This window comes from Chlorocebus sabaeus, chromosome 8 (assembly GCF_047675955.1).
Source record: "Chlorocebus sabaeus isolate Y175 chromosome 8, mChlSab1.0.hap1, whole genome shotgun sequence".
In the NCBI taxonomy this organism is placed as follows: domain Eukaryota; kingdom Metazoa; phylum Chordata; class Mammalia; order Primates; family Cercopithecidae; genus Chlorocebus; species Chlorocebus sabaeus.
This window is the reverse complement of record NC_132911.1, coordinates 136,684,235-136,703,673: the sequence shown is the minus strand read 5'-3', so window position 1 is coordinate 136,703,673 and position 19,439 is coordinate 136,684,235. Positions and strand designations below refer to the sequence as shown.

General features: G+C 46.0%; 1 protein-coding gene across 1 annotated transcript in view; it reads right to left on the bottom strand.

The window, feature by feature from the left end:
• TG (thyroglobulin) overlaps positions 1-19,439 on the bottom strand; it is a 273,399-nt gene that overhangs the window by 181,024 nt on the left and 72,936 nt on the right. The window contains exons 26-27 of the mRNA XM_008001584.3: positions 15,619-15,810; positions 8,193-8,360 (exon numbers count right to left, since the gene is read on the bottom strand). Of these exons, the coding sequence (XP_007999775.3) occupies positions 8,193-8,360; positions 15,619-15,810 (360 nt within the window). The remainder of the gene's footprint in view (positions 1-8,192; positions 8,361-15,618; positions 15,811-19,439) is intronic.

The following is a 19,439-nucleotide window of genomic DNA, read 5'->3' as shown; positions in this document are numbered from 1 at the left end:
ATTAATATCTATATGTATTTATATAATATATATTAATATAATTATTAATATAATAATCAATAATATAATACAATTATATATAATTAATATAATGCCAAGTCTCCATAGGAATACATAGAGAATACTGGGTAAAAGACAGAATGTTGTCCTTCTTTCTCTTACCTTCCTCATCTCTCGTTCCCATCTCTACATCCAAACTCACTTCCTCCTGCTTTCTAAATCAGTTAATAGGACCATCTGCTTCTTGGGTCATCCTTGACTCCTTCTCCATCAGTCTCTGCATCCATTCAGACTAGTCCCTAAACTGTTCTTTAATCTTTCCTCTCCTCTGAACCCTTCCTCTCAGCTCAAGCCTCAGCACATCTCCTAACTCCATTAGGCTTTAGCTGATCCCCACCCAGGCCTTGACCTTGGCCCCCTCCCATCCCTCAGCCACACAGCCCCCAGGTACTCATCCTGAAAGACAAACCTACCTTTGGTCCTGCAGGAGCTACAGGGATGTCAGAATTCAGTTCCTTGCAATCTGGCTCATGACAGCCTCATGCCCTAATCTGTCTCCAAAGTGCTCACCTCCCGAGTCACATTGAATGCTTGCTGTCAGGCCTCTGCGTCGTTGCATGTATTTTTCTCTCTGCCTAGAACCCTGTTCTGTTTCACTTGATTGACCTCTACTCATTCTTTCAGAATCAGGTTCTGCATCACCGCGTCCTGAAAGGCTTCCCTCAGCTCTCCAGCTGATCACAGGCCCCCCTCCTCTGGGTGTGCAGTATTCAGAGATCTTTTCTTTCTCTCCCCTTATGCCTGGTAGATACTGTCCAGCTTCCTGGACATACTGTAAGTCTCTTCTTTATATCGCCCATTCCCCCAGCACAATTCTTGGCACAGAACTGGGGTTCAGTATATAAATAAATGCAAGGCTAAATGAAGAAGAACAAAACAATGAATGATACTCAGAGCCCACCAAATAAACACAGAGCACTGCCCTCCCACGCATCAGAAGGTTAGCCCCAAATTAGTTTTCCTAAACAGATTTCTGACCCCTTACTCCATTCCCCAAAATTTCCCTAATAGAATACTGATGACTGTAAGAAGGTATAGAGAACCCAAGCAAGCATCGTTCCTCCTCTTCTCTGATAAATGGTCATAGTTTGACTGCCTAGAAAATACTTTCATTTCTTCCACAATAACTGAGTTATCCCTGCTACACACACAGGCCTCCAGCCCCTGATTCAGGGTCGCTGCCCCTGTGATCAAGGCTGCAGGAGCACAAACACACTGAGAACTTGAGGGTTTGGGCACAGAACCTGATTCTCCCGCATTGCTGGGTGTGCCGTGGTCTTTACTTAGAAAACTTCTGAAGAGATCATGCGCTGCGTCTGTGGCAGTCAAATTTAATCCACGCCCTCAGATTAAACTGGGCAGGATCCTAAACGGAAAAGCACACTCTAGGAGTGGCACAGAAAGTTGCTGTCCAGGAGCCCCACCCTCCAGGAAGGAGTTACATACAGATGCATCACCTCTTTATCCCAGTTAACACCACCACCACCGGGCTTTGTTCATTAGCATAATGAATGCTGGAAACAAGTACATACCTATTGGTCAGATACATAGCATTCAAAACATGGCTTGGCTAAATGTATCACAGTGTCACTCCTATGCTGGCAGGAAGAGATTGTGACAGATTCCTGAGCCCAATAGCCCTAGAGCCGTGGCTTGATTCAAAACAGGTCTGTGATCAGTCACAGATATGAAGGATTCTTGTTTATCTGATTTTAACAAGAAGGTGAGTTGAGTTCAGCTGTGAGAATAGTATTAGTTCTGTCTTAAACAAACCTTTCCAACAAGGTGCCAAGGATAGCAAGCTGGGGCTTCACTGGGGCCACTGAACAGGTGACAGGTCATGACAGTTTCTGGGCCTGTTTGCTAATAACTGCTTGATGTGTGGCAGAATTCGGAGACTTGCTTTCATTACAATCCACTAGTGAGTTGTGAGGGGAAAGACCTCCAGCCATCAAAGATGACCATTGTGAAGAATCAGCTGACACTCCTGGGCCTCCAGTGTGGGTTAGGTAGGTTCAGAATGGCTGCTGTAGGTCCTGGAGGCATTGATATAAGGATGGAGTCTCCCAGGGTCCTTCCCAGCAGATGGTGCCCAGCCTCAGAGGAACCGAGGCCTGGTCAGCTGCACCAATACAATGGCCCCTGCCCCTCTCCTAGACAGTGAGCTTCCTTAACAGGAGGCAGATATCAGGATCTCTACATCCCACTTCCCAGCACAAAGCAGATCTGAATAATGATTGTGGCGTAAAGGAAACCTGAACTGTGCTACTGGTGAGCTGAAAAACCTTGAGGAAGTTCCCTTGAGTCCCTATGGCTTATTCTCCCCCTCAGTAAACGGAGAAAATGCCATTTCTCTCCCATTCTTAGATGATGAGTGGAAATGACGTATGCAATGTGAACTGCTGTTCTATGCCCAGGGCTCTGAGGGAGTTGTAGAAAGCCACAGCTGCCCTCGGCACAGTGGCAGGATGGACGTGCCAGGAGCTGCTGCCCTCCCCGCAATCGTCAGCCAAGTCCTCTGCAGCACTGCTGGGTGCACACCCTGTTCCTTGGCCCAGCTGGTGGGGTCATTCTGAAGTGTGTTTTACACTGATCCAGGGAATTAAGTACAGCTGGCCTCAGAGTCCACCCTATATTGGCTGTCGTCTCTTCTCTGTGTTACTTCCCCTGAGACTCTGTTCATATTCCTTGTCCTTCCTATTTAAATGACACTCCTGAATCTTTGTCTCATGGTTGATTCTGGGAGAAGCCAAACTATAAACTAAGACACAAACATAGCACTAAGCACATGGCAACACCCAACCTGTGACAGCAGTAACTAATAACTGATAGGGCCCTTTTTAAATGGCCCATCCTATTTCTAGGCATTCATCAGCCATCTAATCTAGATGTATCTGGTTGCAATGAGTACCACAGGTGTATTGTAACTTTCTCCACTGAGGTCCTGGCACCCCAAGATAATGACAAACACTGACATAAAACAGACCCCTATAAACTGAACATCAGGCAAAGCCTCACAATCATTCAACATCAAGCCTTTTGGATACAGGATGAACCCAGAAGTATTTCCGCCAAGGCTTTTTTTTTTTTTTCTATTAAATTTTACGTCTGTGTGGCATTAGGGGACATTTAATCTGCCTGTTTTCCATTCATTTGCACTTCAAGATTTGTCAATACTAGCCATATGCAGCCCCAGAGCTTTCTAAGATGTTTTTCTGAGAAATAAGAGGGTTGACCCAGCCAGGAGCAAATAGTTGAATACACTCAGAAATGCTCACTGGAAATTTGGGAGATCCAGATCCCGAGTGGATTTCTCTCTGGAGAACACATGTCAACCCAGGCACCAAGGTGAAGCAAAATCTCATATTCTCAGCCATCACTCATTTCTGACGGCAGAAACCTCACAGCAAAAGGTGCTGTGTCTCCAAATCAGATTAAAATAGCCTCCAGGTGTTTTGTGGGAGTGGTTGTTTGGGGTATAATTGTTTGTTGGGGCTGGTATTAGAAGTCAGTCCTAACTTCTGTGTGGCAGGTGACCTGAATGAGGCTTTTACTAAACAGGAAAGGTTATGCTAAGGGGACATTCTGCATTCCTACAATCCTTGTCAGTCCACTAAGATGGGCAAACAGGAGGTCTGCTGTATTTAATAATCTCTGTATCTCTCACCCCATCTAGCCTGTGAGCTCCTTGAGAACAGAAGCCACTCTCCCCATCTTTGCCTCCGGACCTGGCCTGGTCACCTCACCCTCACACCTACCCAGCAGCTGCTCAGGATATGAGGGAGGGAGGAGGAAACACAAGGGCTGCCCCAGCCTGGGGGAGGGCTCCCCACCAACTCACCTCCTCCAGTGCTGTTTGCACATCTCCCAGCTCCCCTCTGCAACTCACAGTTGACCCTACAGCTTTCCTGAATCTTCTGTTCCCTTCTCCCAACAGCCCTGTAAAATCCTTGAAGTAGAATATCCCATTAGCTGGCATTAATACTCAATATCTGGAGCATAGCTGGCCCCAAAGCGATGTCTGAGGGGTGACACTCTCAGTTACCAGAGACCCCTTAATTTTTCTGGCACAATAACAAGGAGAACCCCAAAGCACTTTGCACTTCCAGCAAATTGCACACAGGATGGTGGAAGCAGAAGGTGGCAGAGAGAGGTGGGTAGAGAGCTTCCTAAGCTGAAGGCTTGAGCCCCAGCCATGGCGCTAATGCAAAGATTGTTTCTTAAGGTGTGTCATGTCAGAGCTCCAAACATCACTCTTATGAGTGAAATTGTGATACAACCAACTGCCTCACCAGAGTGCCCAAAGGATCAATTGAGTTGTACGTGAAAGTACTTTGTATAATGCAGTGCAGATATTTACTACTTGAACTTGCGTTCTCTTGGGTTGTGATTTCCTACACCTGGCAATCAATTCATTTGTGCTTTAAAAACAAATGCTAGTTCTCCATTACCCAGGTCATGTGTTGAACCACAGCCTGATAGTACCAGTGAATTGATCAACAAAAGCAGAAGTCTGTACCCAGAAGTCCCATGGGTGCCTCTGTTGGATGTGCTGTTAGGGAATCAGGGACCAGAGAATAAGGCATTCTTTGACAGCCTAGGGAGTATGCCAGCTCTTCACTCAGCAACCTGTGAACAAATGCACCCACTGCACAGATGGAAGCTCTGAGACTGAAGGTGGTCAAATGTCTTGAATACGGTCACAGAGCTAGGGGAAAAGCCGGGCTCCATTCCAGACATTTTCACTCTCAGCCTTTGTGCCCCATCTCCAGTGTCCACTGTGAGCCTGCCCTGCTCAGCACCACTCTGCTGTTCCACACACATTCTTCTTTAATCCTCCCAACCACCTGGAGAGTCAGAGACCACCATTATCCTCACTGAATAATTGGGAATACCAAAGCCTAGAAGGGCCACGCAGTGAGGACACATTCACACTGGAATTCAGATTCCAGGGCCTGATTCCAGAGTCTGTCTTCACAACCATCTATCCCATTGTTAAACTGGGAGGAAGAGGCCAGTCCTCAATCAAGTTTAGTGGGGATGGAGTTTGTCTTAATTGTCCCTAGCGCCTCCCCATGTTCTTTCAAATCATTTCACACCCTCCCCTGCAACTGTTCCTATACCCAGAACCCTCCTCTTTTCCTCCATCAATACCTGTTGTTAGAAAAGGGTATCTATCAGTTCTTCACGCTGTAGTTAGAATTTAAATTATTACACTCTCTCCCTCTCACCTCCAGGGGTTAATCATACTAAAAGGCTGACCTCTTATTTTGAAGAGGAAATATCTGTGCCCTGTTGTCTTCAATCGGGGGTAGCCTGCTACTCAGCCTTTGTATAGGGCAACCTCCAATTTGGAGTATCAAGGCTGCCGGAAATCCCTATCATAGTGCATGCTTCTTAAAGCCTTGCCCTCACCGCACAATACACACACACACAGGGCACTGAAAAAAACAAACATTTCAAAGGTCTTCTGGTAATCACTTCTCTGGGAGGCCAGACAAGGGCACAGTCCTCATTTCTTGGGCACATACCAAGCACACGCTCTGGGTTGAGCAATTCACTTTGGATTTACTGCCATGAAAATATCATATGTCGTTCTTGAAATGCCTGTGTTCACCCGGTGCTCCTGGAGTAATGAATACCATATGTTTTCTACCCATCACATAAATGAGCGATTAGATTTTATTGACCCCAAAAGAAACTATTTATGCTTTATGGAATTCCACCAAATTCTGTGATATTTTCTTTCAGAATTTGGTGACCATGCACTCCATATATACATATATATATATTTTTTTCTATGCCATCTTTGTAAAACATAGCTCAATGGTGGGAATCCAGAAACTAATGAAACACAATTCTGTTTTTAAGATATGGCAGAAAACAATGACAAATTGAGAAAATAATGATAACATCATCTAATATCAATACCACAGATCAGGAACTCTGCTAAGTTCTTGATCTGCAAGGGCTGATACAGAGGAGTGGTTAAGAATGGCCGTGTGAGAGCTGGGATGCCAGGTTTCAGATCCCAGCCCTCTTATTGACAAGCTCTAAAACCTAGGGAAGTCCCCTAAGTGCTATGTGCCTGAGTGTCTTCAGCTGCCAAACAGGGATGATGATGATAAGATTGCCTCCCTTGAAGCACTGTGTTGAGGACTTGTGAGCATAGGTCAAGGCCTCAGGACAGGGCTGCCTCAGAGGGTGTGCTACATAAATCATTTCTATTATCCTTATTTTTTATTGTTATATCCTCTCCTTTCATCCTCCCAACCCCATGAGATGGGTACTGGTATTATTCTCATTATATAGACAGGCAATTAGGCCTGAAAACATTCATTGACCTACTCCAGGTCACACAAGTGGTGCCCAATGCTAGGATTTAACATCACAGACAAACTTTCCACAGACAGGCAAACGTGCAATGGTGGCACGCCACTGACTGCACTGCCTAACAAAGGAACAGGCAGAGTATCCATGAAGCTCTGCAGTCGAGGAAGCACTAAGCCCTGTGGGTAGTCAGGGAGCCCTCTTGAAGGAGGTGACATGGGGTGACATGGAATGCTCTGCCACTGGAACCTTGAGAAATGCAAGATATAAAGGTGTGGGTCTCAGAAGCTTCCTTGGGAGGCAGAAGAGACCCTCTGCCAGCCTTTGGGAGACCACTTCCTGCAGCAACACAAGCACCCAAGGGTTCCCACAAAAAGAACCCCATTGACCCTCTCACATCAGGCGCTCAGACTATCTGGTCAGCACCTGCACATGCCTTCATTGCTCTCAACTCAGAAGGTGATGAAGAAGCATGGCGGTGCTTTCCCAGTTCAGGATCTAGCAGATAAACAGACAACAAGGAGCAGGGCTTCCCCTCAACCTCACTCTGGAACTAGAAGAGGGAAGGCAGCAGCTGGCCCCATCTTCATCATAACTCAGACTCTCAGGGATGGAAGGAAACTTTCAAGCCAACAGTGCTACATAAGTATTGTCCGGACCATTTGTTAGAACACAGATTCCTGGGACCCACCCTGAGGGCTGGGGTGTGGCCTGAGACTGCATTTCTAACCAGCTCCCAGTGATGGTGGTGCTGATGGTGCTGGTCCTGTCTTTCCTGATCATATCAGTAGTACATGGCTGTCCAGTCCCTAGCCCAGCACAGAGTGGGCATCCACTTTTTCCTGATGGGGGTCTGCTGGGAGAGGCAGTGCAGGGCTGAGAGGGTAGAGAGGAGATGCCACTGGCTGGGGGACCTCAGGCACTAACTGCCCATCTCTGGAAACTGAGAGGCTGGGGCAGATGATCGCAGAGATGCAGCCTTACTGTAATGTTTATATGTTTGTAGAAAAGAGCTTCCAAAAGAAAGAAGAGGAAGGAGAAAGCCCAGTGGTTATTTCTGTTAGTTGAGTCCATGCAATGGAGCCCACAGTCCCTTGCACCCATCATTGGAGTGGGCAGTACAATTGGTAAACCTGGAATTTCTTAACTCATAGAGGGAGAAAATACGCCTGGATGGGCATTAGTTTGGGGGATAGATTGCATTTCAGGCTCCAGTTTTCCATCCTTGTTTGTAGTCCTATTATTTGCACATGACTTTGCAGTTCCCCCCCCCCCCCCCCCCCGCTATAGGAGCAGAGTCTATTTCCCACTCTTTGTCTCTTGTTTAGCCATGGGATTTGCTTTATCCAATAGGATGAGGCAGAAACGGTAATGTGACAGATCTGAGCTCCACCAACAGAGAACTTGCTTATTTCTCCTTGCTCCCGCTTCTGCCATCTACAGAAGAGTACGTTCCTCCAGAGGAGGATTAGAAACTCATAGAGCAGGGCCCAGATGTGCCAGCCAAGACTAGATGAGATCCATCAATTGCCACCTAACCCCAAGATTCTTGACAGCAGTAGACTTGCCCTGCTGGGCCATGCTCCCTGCAGTCCACCTGCAATCTGAGGAGCTAAATGGATGCTTCCCATAGAGTTCTGCTGAGATGCCAGGGTTGTTTCCATCCAGTATAATTGGTAAAGTTTTCTTTTCAGAAGTGTAAGTTCCTCAGGCCACAAGGAGAGCTCATAAGAAAGTAGCAGAGGGCCTTGCTGGTGGGAAGAATAATTTTGAAGGAATATGGACAAATGGCAAAGACTTACTCTTGATGAACTCCTGGCCTCCAAGACGCAATGTCACCTGGCGGCTCTCCTGGTCATATGTCACACCAGGACACGTAGCATTAGCCCGGGCTTCAGAGGGATCCATCCAGTCTTTGACATTGCAAAGCAGGACATTGGGTGAGCTCAGCAACCCACAGATGATGGCAACTGAGGAGCACAAGAGGGAGGAGAGGTCAGTGTGATGGAGGCAGACCTTTAGAGACTCTTCTCTGTCCCCTGAGAGCATCTGCAGATAAAGATAGGTGACAGCATCTCAGGAGAAGACACAGACGCTAGAACTCAAGAGTCTGGTTTTAAATTGAGACAATCCTGCCTGAGAGTACTGCAGTTGTCTTATTGGCAAATTTCCAAGGGGAGGTCCACCTCCTTCAAACCTGCTGATCCCTTCCCTCCCCATGAGAGCTCTTCTTCATGGCGTCCACAGCACTGACAGTACCTCCAACATCCTGAGGGCATCACTGCCAGAATCCTCAGTCACCATGGTCTACACTTGCTGAACAGGGTGATTTTCCTGAGCTGCTGCTGCTTCAGTTTCCTCCCCCTTTTTCTCCTGCCCTTCTGCCTCACTTCCCATCATATTCTCTCTCTCTCTCTCTCTCTCTCTTGCTCTCTCACATACACACACATGAGATCAACCTTGAAGGGTCTCATAAAGGAGTATTTAGATTCAAAGTAAGAAATTTTTTTTTGAGATGGAGTAAGAAACTATTAAAAACTAACACCTATGCACCAATGACACATATTTCCCTGTTAGGAAGTGAGCTCCTCGTCTTTGGACATATCCAAGCAGAGACTGTGTGTCCATATGCCTAGGATGTGTGGAGAGAAAACTAGGGGAGATGACATTGGACTCTTTTATCTTGAATATATCTCCTGACTCTGAATTTTAAAAAGCTACCCAAAAATTATGACTTTGTTTAGCATCAGGAAGACCTACTCCCAAGCTAATGGAATTTGATAGTGATTTTATTTGGATACATTCAAGTAACTCACACGTTTTTTACATCTGCTATGTGCCAGCCACTGTGTAAGTCTTTAAGTATATTAATTCCCTTAATTCTTATAGACATTACTATCTCCATTTTACCAATGAGAAAACTGAGTCTCATGTAAGTTAATTAAGCTGCTTGAGGATATTTAGATTTATAAATTTGTATCTATTCCATTTGGATAAATAAACCTTCTAGGTAGTAGAGTTGTTCAGACTCCCCTGGAAAAAGAAAAGGCAATATATTATCCCACAACTCCTACTCCATTCCTCATTCTAATTTCCTAATTTATGTCCAATCTGGATCTAGTTCTAAACCATTCTATCTCCAGAATTTCCCCAGAGTAGGTGACTCATGGATGTCTGGCTTAAAAATTTCACACTGTGTCCTTTTTGCTTCTGCTGGCCACTGTTAAACTGCAGTAAATTTCTGAATTTTTTAAGTGACCTTCCAGGTCATCTAATATGGTGGTTTCCGAACATGGATGCTTAGACTGATGACATCAGAAATGCAGGAAGGGTTTTGAAAATGCTCATTTCTAGGTATCAACCACAGAGTTTCTGACTTGGTAGGTCATGTGTATGGGGTGGGGTGCATTTGGGCATAAGCATTTGTAAAGAGCACCATGGAGAATCACTGACCTAGTTAGACCACCTCGTTTTACAGATGGGGAAACCAAGGCACAGAAAGGAAGAATGGTTTTTCTAGGAGCTGAGAAATTGTGGAACGGCCAGCAGGCAGCAAGAGCCTCAGCAAGGGGCAGGCTTCAGGGCCAGCCGTGGAACGTGAGGGCAGCACCAGCAAGGGGCACACTCAGAGCCCGGGAGAGTTCGAGGAAGGCTGATCACTGTGGTCTGGCTTGCTTGAAAGCCAGGGAACAGAATGATGGAATTAACAAGAGGCAGGGTGCATTTTTCCTTTTGCTCTCAGACCTCAGTAGAGAAACCCATACAGCTTTCCTCTTTAACTAGTGCCAAATGTCCTCGAGAAGGCTGTGCCTGGGAGGTGGGGGCCAGGGAGAGGCTGGAAGTCACTTTGCTGGTCATATATTGCCAGCTTAGCTTCAGTTGCACTTCTGTGACCCTGAAGCCACTCAAGGCCCTCAGAGCCCCACTTCCAAGCAGTCTCCACTAAAATGTAGTTCAGAAGCCCCATGAATTTTCACTAATAACTCTCAGGGGAAACAAAGCCATGGAGGGGTAGAGATCGCAGGAAACTGGAGACTTGTTGGGAGGGGAGAAAGGAAAGCAGGGGAAGTGGGGGGAATCCACCGGAGCTAAATGACTTTCCAGGCTGTGGTAAAGGATGTAGCAGAACTCTGTTCCTGGTCGTCAGCAGATCCAGCCAAAGCTTCATAAGTTAAAACTCCAGATTTGCCCACTGGACAAGACTGGGGAAAACATCTGCCCGATACTTTATGTGTATTTCAAAAACGGCTTGACTTTCAGCATTGCGAGGTGGGTGTTTAGTTCAACATAATTCACAGATCACAGGTTAAACTTGGAGGGAAAAGCAAGCAAGCTGCCAGCCAGAAATATCATGGAAAAAAAGGATTTTGTGGGCTTACCGCTGCATAGAACAGAAACATTCTTCCATATATGATCCTAAGGAAAATGAAATCAACCTTTCCAGCTTGAAAAAAATCATAGGGTCTGGTGAGTCATCGTGCATCTGGGGAAATTGTGGTATCCTCAGAAAATACATTTAGTTCAAAGAGGAATCCTTGATTTGAGTTATGGTGTTTCTAAATATAGATATACATCAAGACAAATACAAGCGTGTGTGTGTGTGTGTGTAACATATTTTTCTATCTAAACACTAACAGGAATCCACATCACATAATCATAGAGCATTAAGTGTAGAAGGAATTTTAGGAATCAGCTCATTCTAATCTGTGTTCCTGCCCCACCACTCCAACAAAACGTTCTCATTTTAGCCACCCTGACCACTGTGAGCTAAACTCAGCATTTTTCAGGAATCACCTTATTTGAACTCTCAGCAGCACTCAAGACTGTTGACAACTTCCTCACCATGCAACCTTCTCCCACCCTAGCTTTCGCGAGGATCCACTATTCCCGTCTCCTCCTCCCTGTCTGGCTGCTCCTTCTCTATCTCTTTGCAGATTCTCTACCTGCTATGTAGTTTGCTCATCAAGATCAGCTCCATCCCCTCTATATTTCCTCATTCTGCACCCTCCTCCTAGAAAAATGCATTCATACCCAGACCTTTGATACCGACTCGAAGCTGTAATTTACACATTTATATCTCCCATCCACACTTCCCTTCTGAGCTCTGGATCTTTGCATCTAAAAACTCAGCTGACATTTTGTGGATGTCTCAAAAGTCACTTCAAACTTAGTATACCCCACATGGACCCATGGCCTTCCTAAATCTCCCTCTTCTATCGCCAAATTGGACATCCAATCTCTTTCATTTGCCACACAACAGGTGAACAAGTTAGACACCCAAGAACAATCATTGACATCTCTTCCTCAATCCCCAAATTCAAAGTCCTATTGAGTTTGCCTCCTGGGGATGCTTTGAATCTGTCTTCCATTCCTCATCTCCACTGCAACAGCCCTAGCCCAGGATATCATACCTTCTTCCCTGGACTACTGCGGCAGTTTCTAACTCATCTCTGCATCTACTCTGACCCCCAGTCACAACCTTCTCCACACTCAAGCCATGACATGGCAAGCACTCATGTCAAAGTTCAAATCTGATCATGACACTTCCTTGCTTAAAACATTCAGTGGCTTCCAGTTGTTATTAGAATAAAAACAACTATTCATGCCACCTAAAATGTTCTCCTCACTGTGGCCTGGCCTCTCCCTTCTGCCCCTTAAACCTCTGGCCTTGTACTCTCTGCTCCAGGGACCACGACTTCCTCTAGCCTTCTCTTCTTTATCCTGCACCCTCTTCCCGCAGGGCCTTTGCATATGCTATTCTTTCCATTTAACATCACCTTGCCTCTTATCTTTACCTCATTTAAACCTACACATGATTCAAGATTTGGGGAAGTCTTAATTTAACTCTCTGAATAGGGCAAAACACTTATTATATGTTTGCAATGCAATATTCACTTGTCTTCAGAGTCTAGCAATTAACAATTATCCTTTTCTCCCTCTGGATCTGAGAGGAGGAGGTGGAGACGGCGGGAGTGGGAGGGGGAATAGAGCACAAGCTTCTATGCCATAAGTCAGGAAAGCCAAGTTCCACTTTGCTGACCACTAGAATGTGGGCATCAGGCAGATCACTTCCCCACTTTGGGGTCTGCCCTATTCAGTAGCATTCCTCTGCATCTACAGTGAGCATGGCTGTCCTAAAGGCTGAGGATAAATAACTCTTTCATAGCCTGGGGAGTTTGAATCCACCAGGGAGATTGGATATGTGAACCTGAATACAAAGAGAAGGGACAAAATAGTACTCTAGGAGGAGGAAATCACAAGGAGAGCTTAAGTTGAATAGGATAACTTGGAGGAAGGGGAATCTAGTCAAGTATGTGGGGGTTGGTGGTGAGAGGCCAATTAAGAGACTGGTACAGGTGCCAAGAAAATAATAATACAGGCCTAAATGCAGACTGTGGTGGCAGGGATGGAATACACCTCGGTCTCAAACATGATAATAAAAGAGCAACAGGAAATTGGAGTGACAGCTTCACAGAAGGGAAGGGGGCTGTGGGGCATTCAGTATGATCCCAGGTCTGTGGCTCAGGTGCCCTTCACTGAGATTGGCTGGTTTAGGGTAAAATCTACCCATTCATTTGACTTTGAGATTCCTAACGGATGTCCAAGAGGGTATATCCGGACAGCAGATGAGTGTACGGATGTGGACCTCTGCAGAGAGGTCACACCCAGAACAAAGACCCACAAGAGGTGGAGGTGGGACCTATCAAAGGTCCCAAAGGTCATCTAAGGATTCAACCCAGAAAGCTGAAAGAGAAGAGAAGGGGTAGTTTAAGGAGCAAGAGAAGGGCATCTTGGAGGTCAGGAGAGGATAGTCAGAAGAGGAGATGTCTAAAGAAGACCTCTTTCTTCCGAAAGAGGTCGAAAGAGGAAGGTCGAAAGAACTGGACAGCAGGAAATAGTGACAGCTGCCAGAGACAACAGGCCTATGGAGGAGCAGAAGATGCCCCTGGTGACTGGAGAGCTGGTAGAAGCAGTTTGGGGGTGAAACAGGGTCTCAGCTTGCAGGGTCTGGCTGTGGTAGAGAAGGAGAGCAACCGGAGAGGCAATCGGAAGTTCGGAGGTCAAGAGCTTTGTGGGGCCATGCATGTTTTGGATTTTAAGAAGGGAGAGGGGCTAAGAACACTGTACCTGCCTCCTGATGGGGGGCCCTGGAAAACACTGGGTTAGTGACAGGGGGAGAGCAGGGAGGAGGGCGGGGGCATTGTACTAGGCTGTTCTTGCATTGCTATAGAGAAATACCTGAGGCCGGGTAATTTATAAAGTAAAGAGATTTAATTGGCTCATGATTCTGCAGATAGTACAAGAAACATGGTGCTGGCACCTACTGCTGGTGAGGCCTCAGGGAATTCACATTCATGACAGAAGGTGAAGGGGGGGCGGGCATGTTATAGGAGATTAGGAGTTAGAGAGAGGGGGAGGTGGCATACACTTTTAAGGATCTTGCAAGAACTCACTCACTGTCAAGAGGACAGCACCAAGCCATCCATGAGAAATCCACCCCTGTTACCTAACACCTCCCACTAGGCCTCACCTCCAACACTGGGGGTCACATTTCAACATGAGATGAAGAGGGACAAACGTCCAAATTGTAATAGGCATGGCCCTGCAAAGGTGAGACAAGGGGCTCGTGTACCCAGGAGGCAGGGTGAGTCCTTCTCAGAAGGAGACACCCTCTACCCTGAGCCTGGTGGGGATATTGTGTAGATGCTGGAGGCAGCAATAGTCCTGGAGGTGAAACCAAGAAACACCTGCCTCCTGATCAACTCCATGTCTCAGTTAATGGTCTTCAGAAAACCTGGGGTCTCTCTGTCTCTAGCTCAGCTCACAAGGATACCCACTCTGAACCAAATCCTCCCACTCTGTCATCTAAATACTGCTCATCCCACAAAACCTGGCCCAAGTTCCTCTTCTTCCTAGAAGCCTTCCCTGACCTTCCTCTTGTTATCCCCTTCCTTCACACTTCAAGGCCTCTATGTCTCTACCTCATCAGGTATTTGTGTCACACACTGCCTAGTTCTCAAGCCTGATGCTGAGCAGTGCTCCATACATGTTTGCTGAATGCGAGCAGGGATGAATAAATGAGAAAAGGCCATTTATTCCCCTCTCACGGTATACACTGCCTCTCCCCCCAGACCCTAAGTCCTTTTTATCTGTTCCTAATGCCTAGAACATTCAATTGCACATATATGGTGATCAGTTAGAGTCTCCTGTTGACTTAAGTGAGAACCATAACAAGATATATCAGATTATTTCAATTTTTTCTAATCTTTAGAATTTTTCATAAATTTAATGTGACTAGTCACATAGTGGCTTACAGTTTGATGCTGCTAAGAGAAACAGGATTGGTTTTCATATAAAACAGTCACAGTTTGATGCTGCTAAGGAGAAATAGGATTGGTTTTCATATAAAACTGTTAAGACCCTTTTAGTCAACCAGTGGCACACCAGGAGTCAAATCTATATGCAACATTTTGCACTCATTATCTTAATAACAAGTAGTCCAATATAAAGTATTATTATCTGTATTTTATAAACAAAGGAAGTGCAACTTCGTTTAAGTAACTTGTCCAAGATCACACAGCCAGAAAGTGACAGCAGTGACTAGAACCCAGGTCCATAACACCAAAGTCCCTTCTCAACCACTAGGCCACACTGCTGAGTACATGAATTTATTTCCATAAACAGAAGCGCATCTCCATTGCTGAGATACTATTGAAAATGATAGGCATATTGATCACAGGACCTGGTATGCAGTGGGCACTCAATAGATCATTGCTGAATGACTGATGGTGGGAAATAAGAATGAGCTAACATTTTTTGACCAAATATGTCCAGTCCCAGCTTCACAAGTGACAGTAAGGTGCTGTAGAAGACACAAATTGGGTCAAACCCTGGCTCTATCACTTTTCAAGGGGTCTGACCATGAGCAAATGATTTAAACAATCTGAGCTTTAGTTTCTCAGTGTGTAAAATGGAGCTTGCAATATGTCCCTTAAAGATAGCAGAAAGGAATAAACCAGTATTACAAGGTGAAGGGGCCAGCACAGTGTATGACATGTGGAATGTGAATGTGAGTACCATGTGTGTATTGTGTACTTGACTATTGCCTTCTATTTGGGTGTAGGCACTCACACTGTATACCCCATGCAGCTCCGTGTTGTGTGTCCTTCTGCATTCCTGTGTGTTCCCCATCCCTTGTTAGGTCCTGGCCCTCACCACCAACATTACCTCCTTGGACCTGTGTGAGGACAAAGCCATCGCAACACAGATCACGGTCGCACGCAAGAAGACAGAAGAGGTGAGCATCGGTCAGATTGGCTCCCGAGGCTGAGAACACAATGGGGTTGTACAATCCGGAAAACATGTTTTGGAAACCAGTGGGTTCAAAGCTTTTCTGAAGTGTTGTGGTGGATCCTTGGCCTGGGGGAAAGGCAGAACAAAATTTTAAAAGACCTCAAAACATGGCAGAGTTGGACAGAGCTTACTGATCTCATAGGACAGTTTGTTAACTTAGCTGCAACTGTGCTCGAGGTGGCGTGTGGGCCAAGACGAATTGCTCTCCGTGCCACAAAGCTTCTGTATATGCCTGTGCATGAAGAGGGTGGGGCCAGCCAAGGCCATGGCCCCAGACCCAGGAGACTGGGACAAATGCCCATCACGTCTTCAAGGGTCCAAAGGTTATGTGTAGAAAAATGGCCATATATTTTTATGTTTATTATTACCAGCAAATATGTATTGAGCCGTAAGTCTATACACAGACCCTGTGCCACAGCTCTACCTACATGGTTTCATTTGATTTTCACTGCCCTGCTATCACATGTGCTTCTGTCACACAAATTAGTTTAAACATGTGGTAGGGAAGCTTGGCCACTGTAATGCTGAAGTCACATTGCTTGCACTATCTACAGTTTTCTCAGCATGTCGTTGCCTTGTGCCATCAAACATCATCAAACGAATGCTGTGTAAACAAATGCAGCTGAAAGCAGCAAACTGCAAGAACTCAGGACTGTACACAATACCCATGATCCCACATTCTTCCTCTCGCCTGAGACTGGCCCCATCCAGGGGATGTCTTCGAAGTTATGATTGCAGAGTTTTCCCTTCCCTTTGTGCAAGCAGCCCTTGTCTCCATAACTTAGCAGCCTCAACCCTTCCTTACACCCTCCCCCATCAAGCTACCTTGCCCTTCTACATTTTCAGAAGCATTTCTTTATTATGAATTCAATACATCTTTTTTAAAACTGTTCTAGCATTTTCAAGTAGAATTGTTAATTTTTTTTTCCATTGGTCTACCTAAAAGTGGCATGGTTTGAGTTTCCCATCCCTAACTCTAGTTTTCAAATCAGCCCTGTTAGTTTTAGAGCATCATTTTTGCAAACATGAGATTTTCCAGGGATAGATATATAGAGCACTATAGCCTAAATGTCTGCCCCATTCTTATGCCCATTTTCCATTTGGGGAAAATCTTGACATGCGAACTGTCTGGCTCAGGTTTACACAGCCGGTGGGTGGTAGACAGGACACCAGGGCCTGTGCCCTTCACCACCCTGACCTCCTGTCAGCCTGGCAGATCACACCTTATCTGACTCATACACCTGGAGGTCGTAGAGAGGTTTTCAGTGTGAGACCCAAGAGCGGGAGCTTCAGATCAAACAGATCTGAGGGCACCCTGCCAAGGAAGGTCCTAATTCCTTGGATCCTCAGCCTCCCAAGCCTCCCATCTGTACAATGAGGATGATGATAAGTAATCCTCACGAACATTGAGCAGATGAAAAAACATAGACTGGGGTCGGGCACGGTGGCTCATGCCTGTAATCCCACCACTCTGGGAGGCTGAGGTGGGCAGATCACTTGAGGTCAGGAGTTCAAGACTAGCTGGGCCAAATGGTGAAATCCCGTCTCTACTAACAATACAAATATTAGCCAGGTGTGATGATGCATGCCTGTAGTCCCAGTTACTCAAGAGGCTGAGGCAGGAGAATCCCTTGAACCTGGGAGGCAGAGGTTACAGTAAGCCAAGATCCCACCACTGCACTCTAGTGTGGGCAACAGAGTGAAACTCCATCTCGGGGAAAAAAAAAAAAAAAAAAAAAAAAAAAAGTAGACTGTATATAAAAGGGCTGAACAACAACAAGCCTGCCACTTAACTTATGCTCAGCAGGTGTTTTACATAGCTCCAAAACGTCAGCATGTTCTCCCTCCAAGCATTGGCTCACTCAGTCCCTTCTGCCTTGAACGCAAATCCACTCTTCACCAAAACCCAGCTTTATCTGAAGGGTCCATCTCTGCATTTGTACAGTTAGAATTCATCTCTCTCTCCCTTGGTCTCTCATACATTCCATTTGTGACTGTACTAAAGGCTCTACTGTCTCTCTCCCTGTATTTAAGCTACTTGAGAGAGTCGGCCTCCCCTACAGCATGTGATTCTCCAATGTTTGATGCCATAATCATAGCCTTATGAGACTATTTAAATATAAATGTTAGTTCATCAAAGTTAATATTGCAATAGCCACCTTCCAAATGCTCAATAGTCATGAGTAACTAATGGACAGCACAGATCTGTAGACCATTTCCATAACTGCCAGAGGTTCCATTGGACAGTGCTGCTGTGGAGTCCAGGGCCACATCTCAGTTCCCCTTGGTATCTTCCACATAGGGCAGGTGGCAGAGAGGACCACCTACCCCGAGACTTTTGTATGGTGGGCTGCTTTTCTTTTCTTTTCTTTTCTTTTCTTTTTTTGAGACAGAGTCTCACTCTGTTGCCCAGGCTGGAGTGCAGTGGTGCAATCTTGGCTCACTGCAAGCTCTGCCTCCCTGGTTCACACCATTCTCCTGCCTCAGCCTCCCCAGTAGCTAGGACTACAGGCGCCCACCACCATGCCTGGCTAATTTTTTGTATTTTTAGTAGAGACGGGGTTTCACCGTGTTAGCCAGGATGGTCTCGATCTCCTGACCTCATGATCTGCCTGCCTCAGCCTCCCAAAGTGCTGGGATTACAGGTGTGAGCCACCGTGCCTGGCCGGTGGGCTGCTTTTCATCCTTCAGATCTCAGGTCCAATGTCCCCTCCTCTGTGATTCCTTCCCTCACCACCCTGAAGCAGCTCATACCCATCTTTACCTCCTCATCCTGTTTCATTTTCATTCAAGCACTTACTGCCCTCTGAGATGATCTTATTGCTGGATCAATTACTCTGTCAATCAGTGATTCTGTTTTGCTCACAGATGCATCCACAGTGCCTACAAAAGTGCTTATTGCACCGCCGTGGTAGAGGCCTGGACAATGAAGCAGGCCAGGAAGGCCTTTCAGACTCAGGGGAGGTTCCACTTTGATGTCACATGTAGTAAGATGGTTCCTTTTCCTAGACCTCATCTGTGAGATGAGGGGTTGGGCTAGACAACCTCTAAAGAACCTTTGGGCACTGACATCCTTTGATTCTGAAAGACCCACGGCTCAACCCCCAAGTTGAAAGCCACAGTCATTGAGTGGGAGTAGGCAGCAGAGGGTATTGGGTGACAGATCAAGCTCTGCGACTCAGGCCCTTTCTTTAGTCCCACCTTCCGGGTTACTGAAGGTCAGGGATGGGAACGGACATGATTAACTACCTACTGGGAGCTGATGACGTGTGCGGGTGACTTTCAGAAACTGTGTCCTATCCTCCTCGGTTGTGACATAGTCCCATTTTACAGAGGAGAAACTGAGTTTCGAGTGAAATAAAGAAGTTGTTCCTGATCAGAGACAGAGACAGGAAGAGGGAGGCAGGAGTTGGAAACCAGACCTAACTTACTCCTCCTCCCCCTCCTCCTCCATTCCACCCGGAGCTAGAACGGCTGCCTGGTGCATCTTCTACTTTAAATCAAAAAGCAACACAAACCAAAAAAAGCAAAACACAGTTCTGCCCTTGATTTAGTTTGGCAACAAGGAATTTTCCCAATTTCCTTTGTAGTTTTCCCCCAAAGTATAAACTTTCAGGAGACAAAAAGGAAAAATAAAAATAACAAACACCAGGACTTTCTGTGTGATATTAAAAAACAAAAAACAAAACAATAAA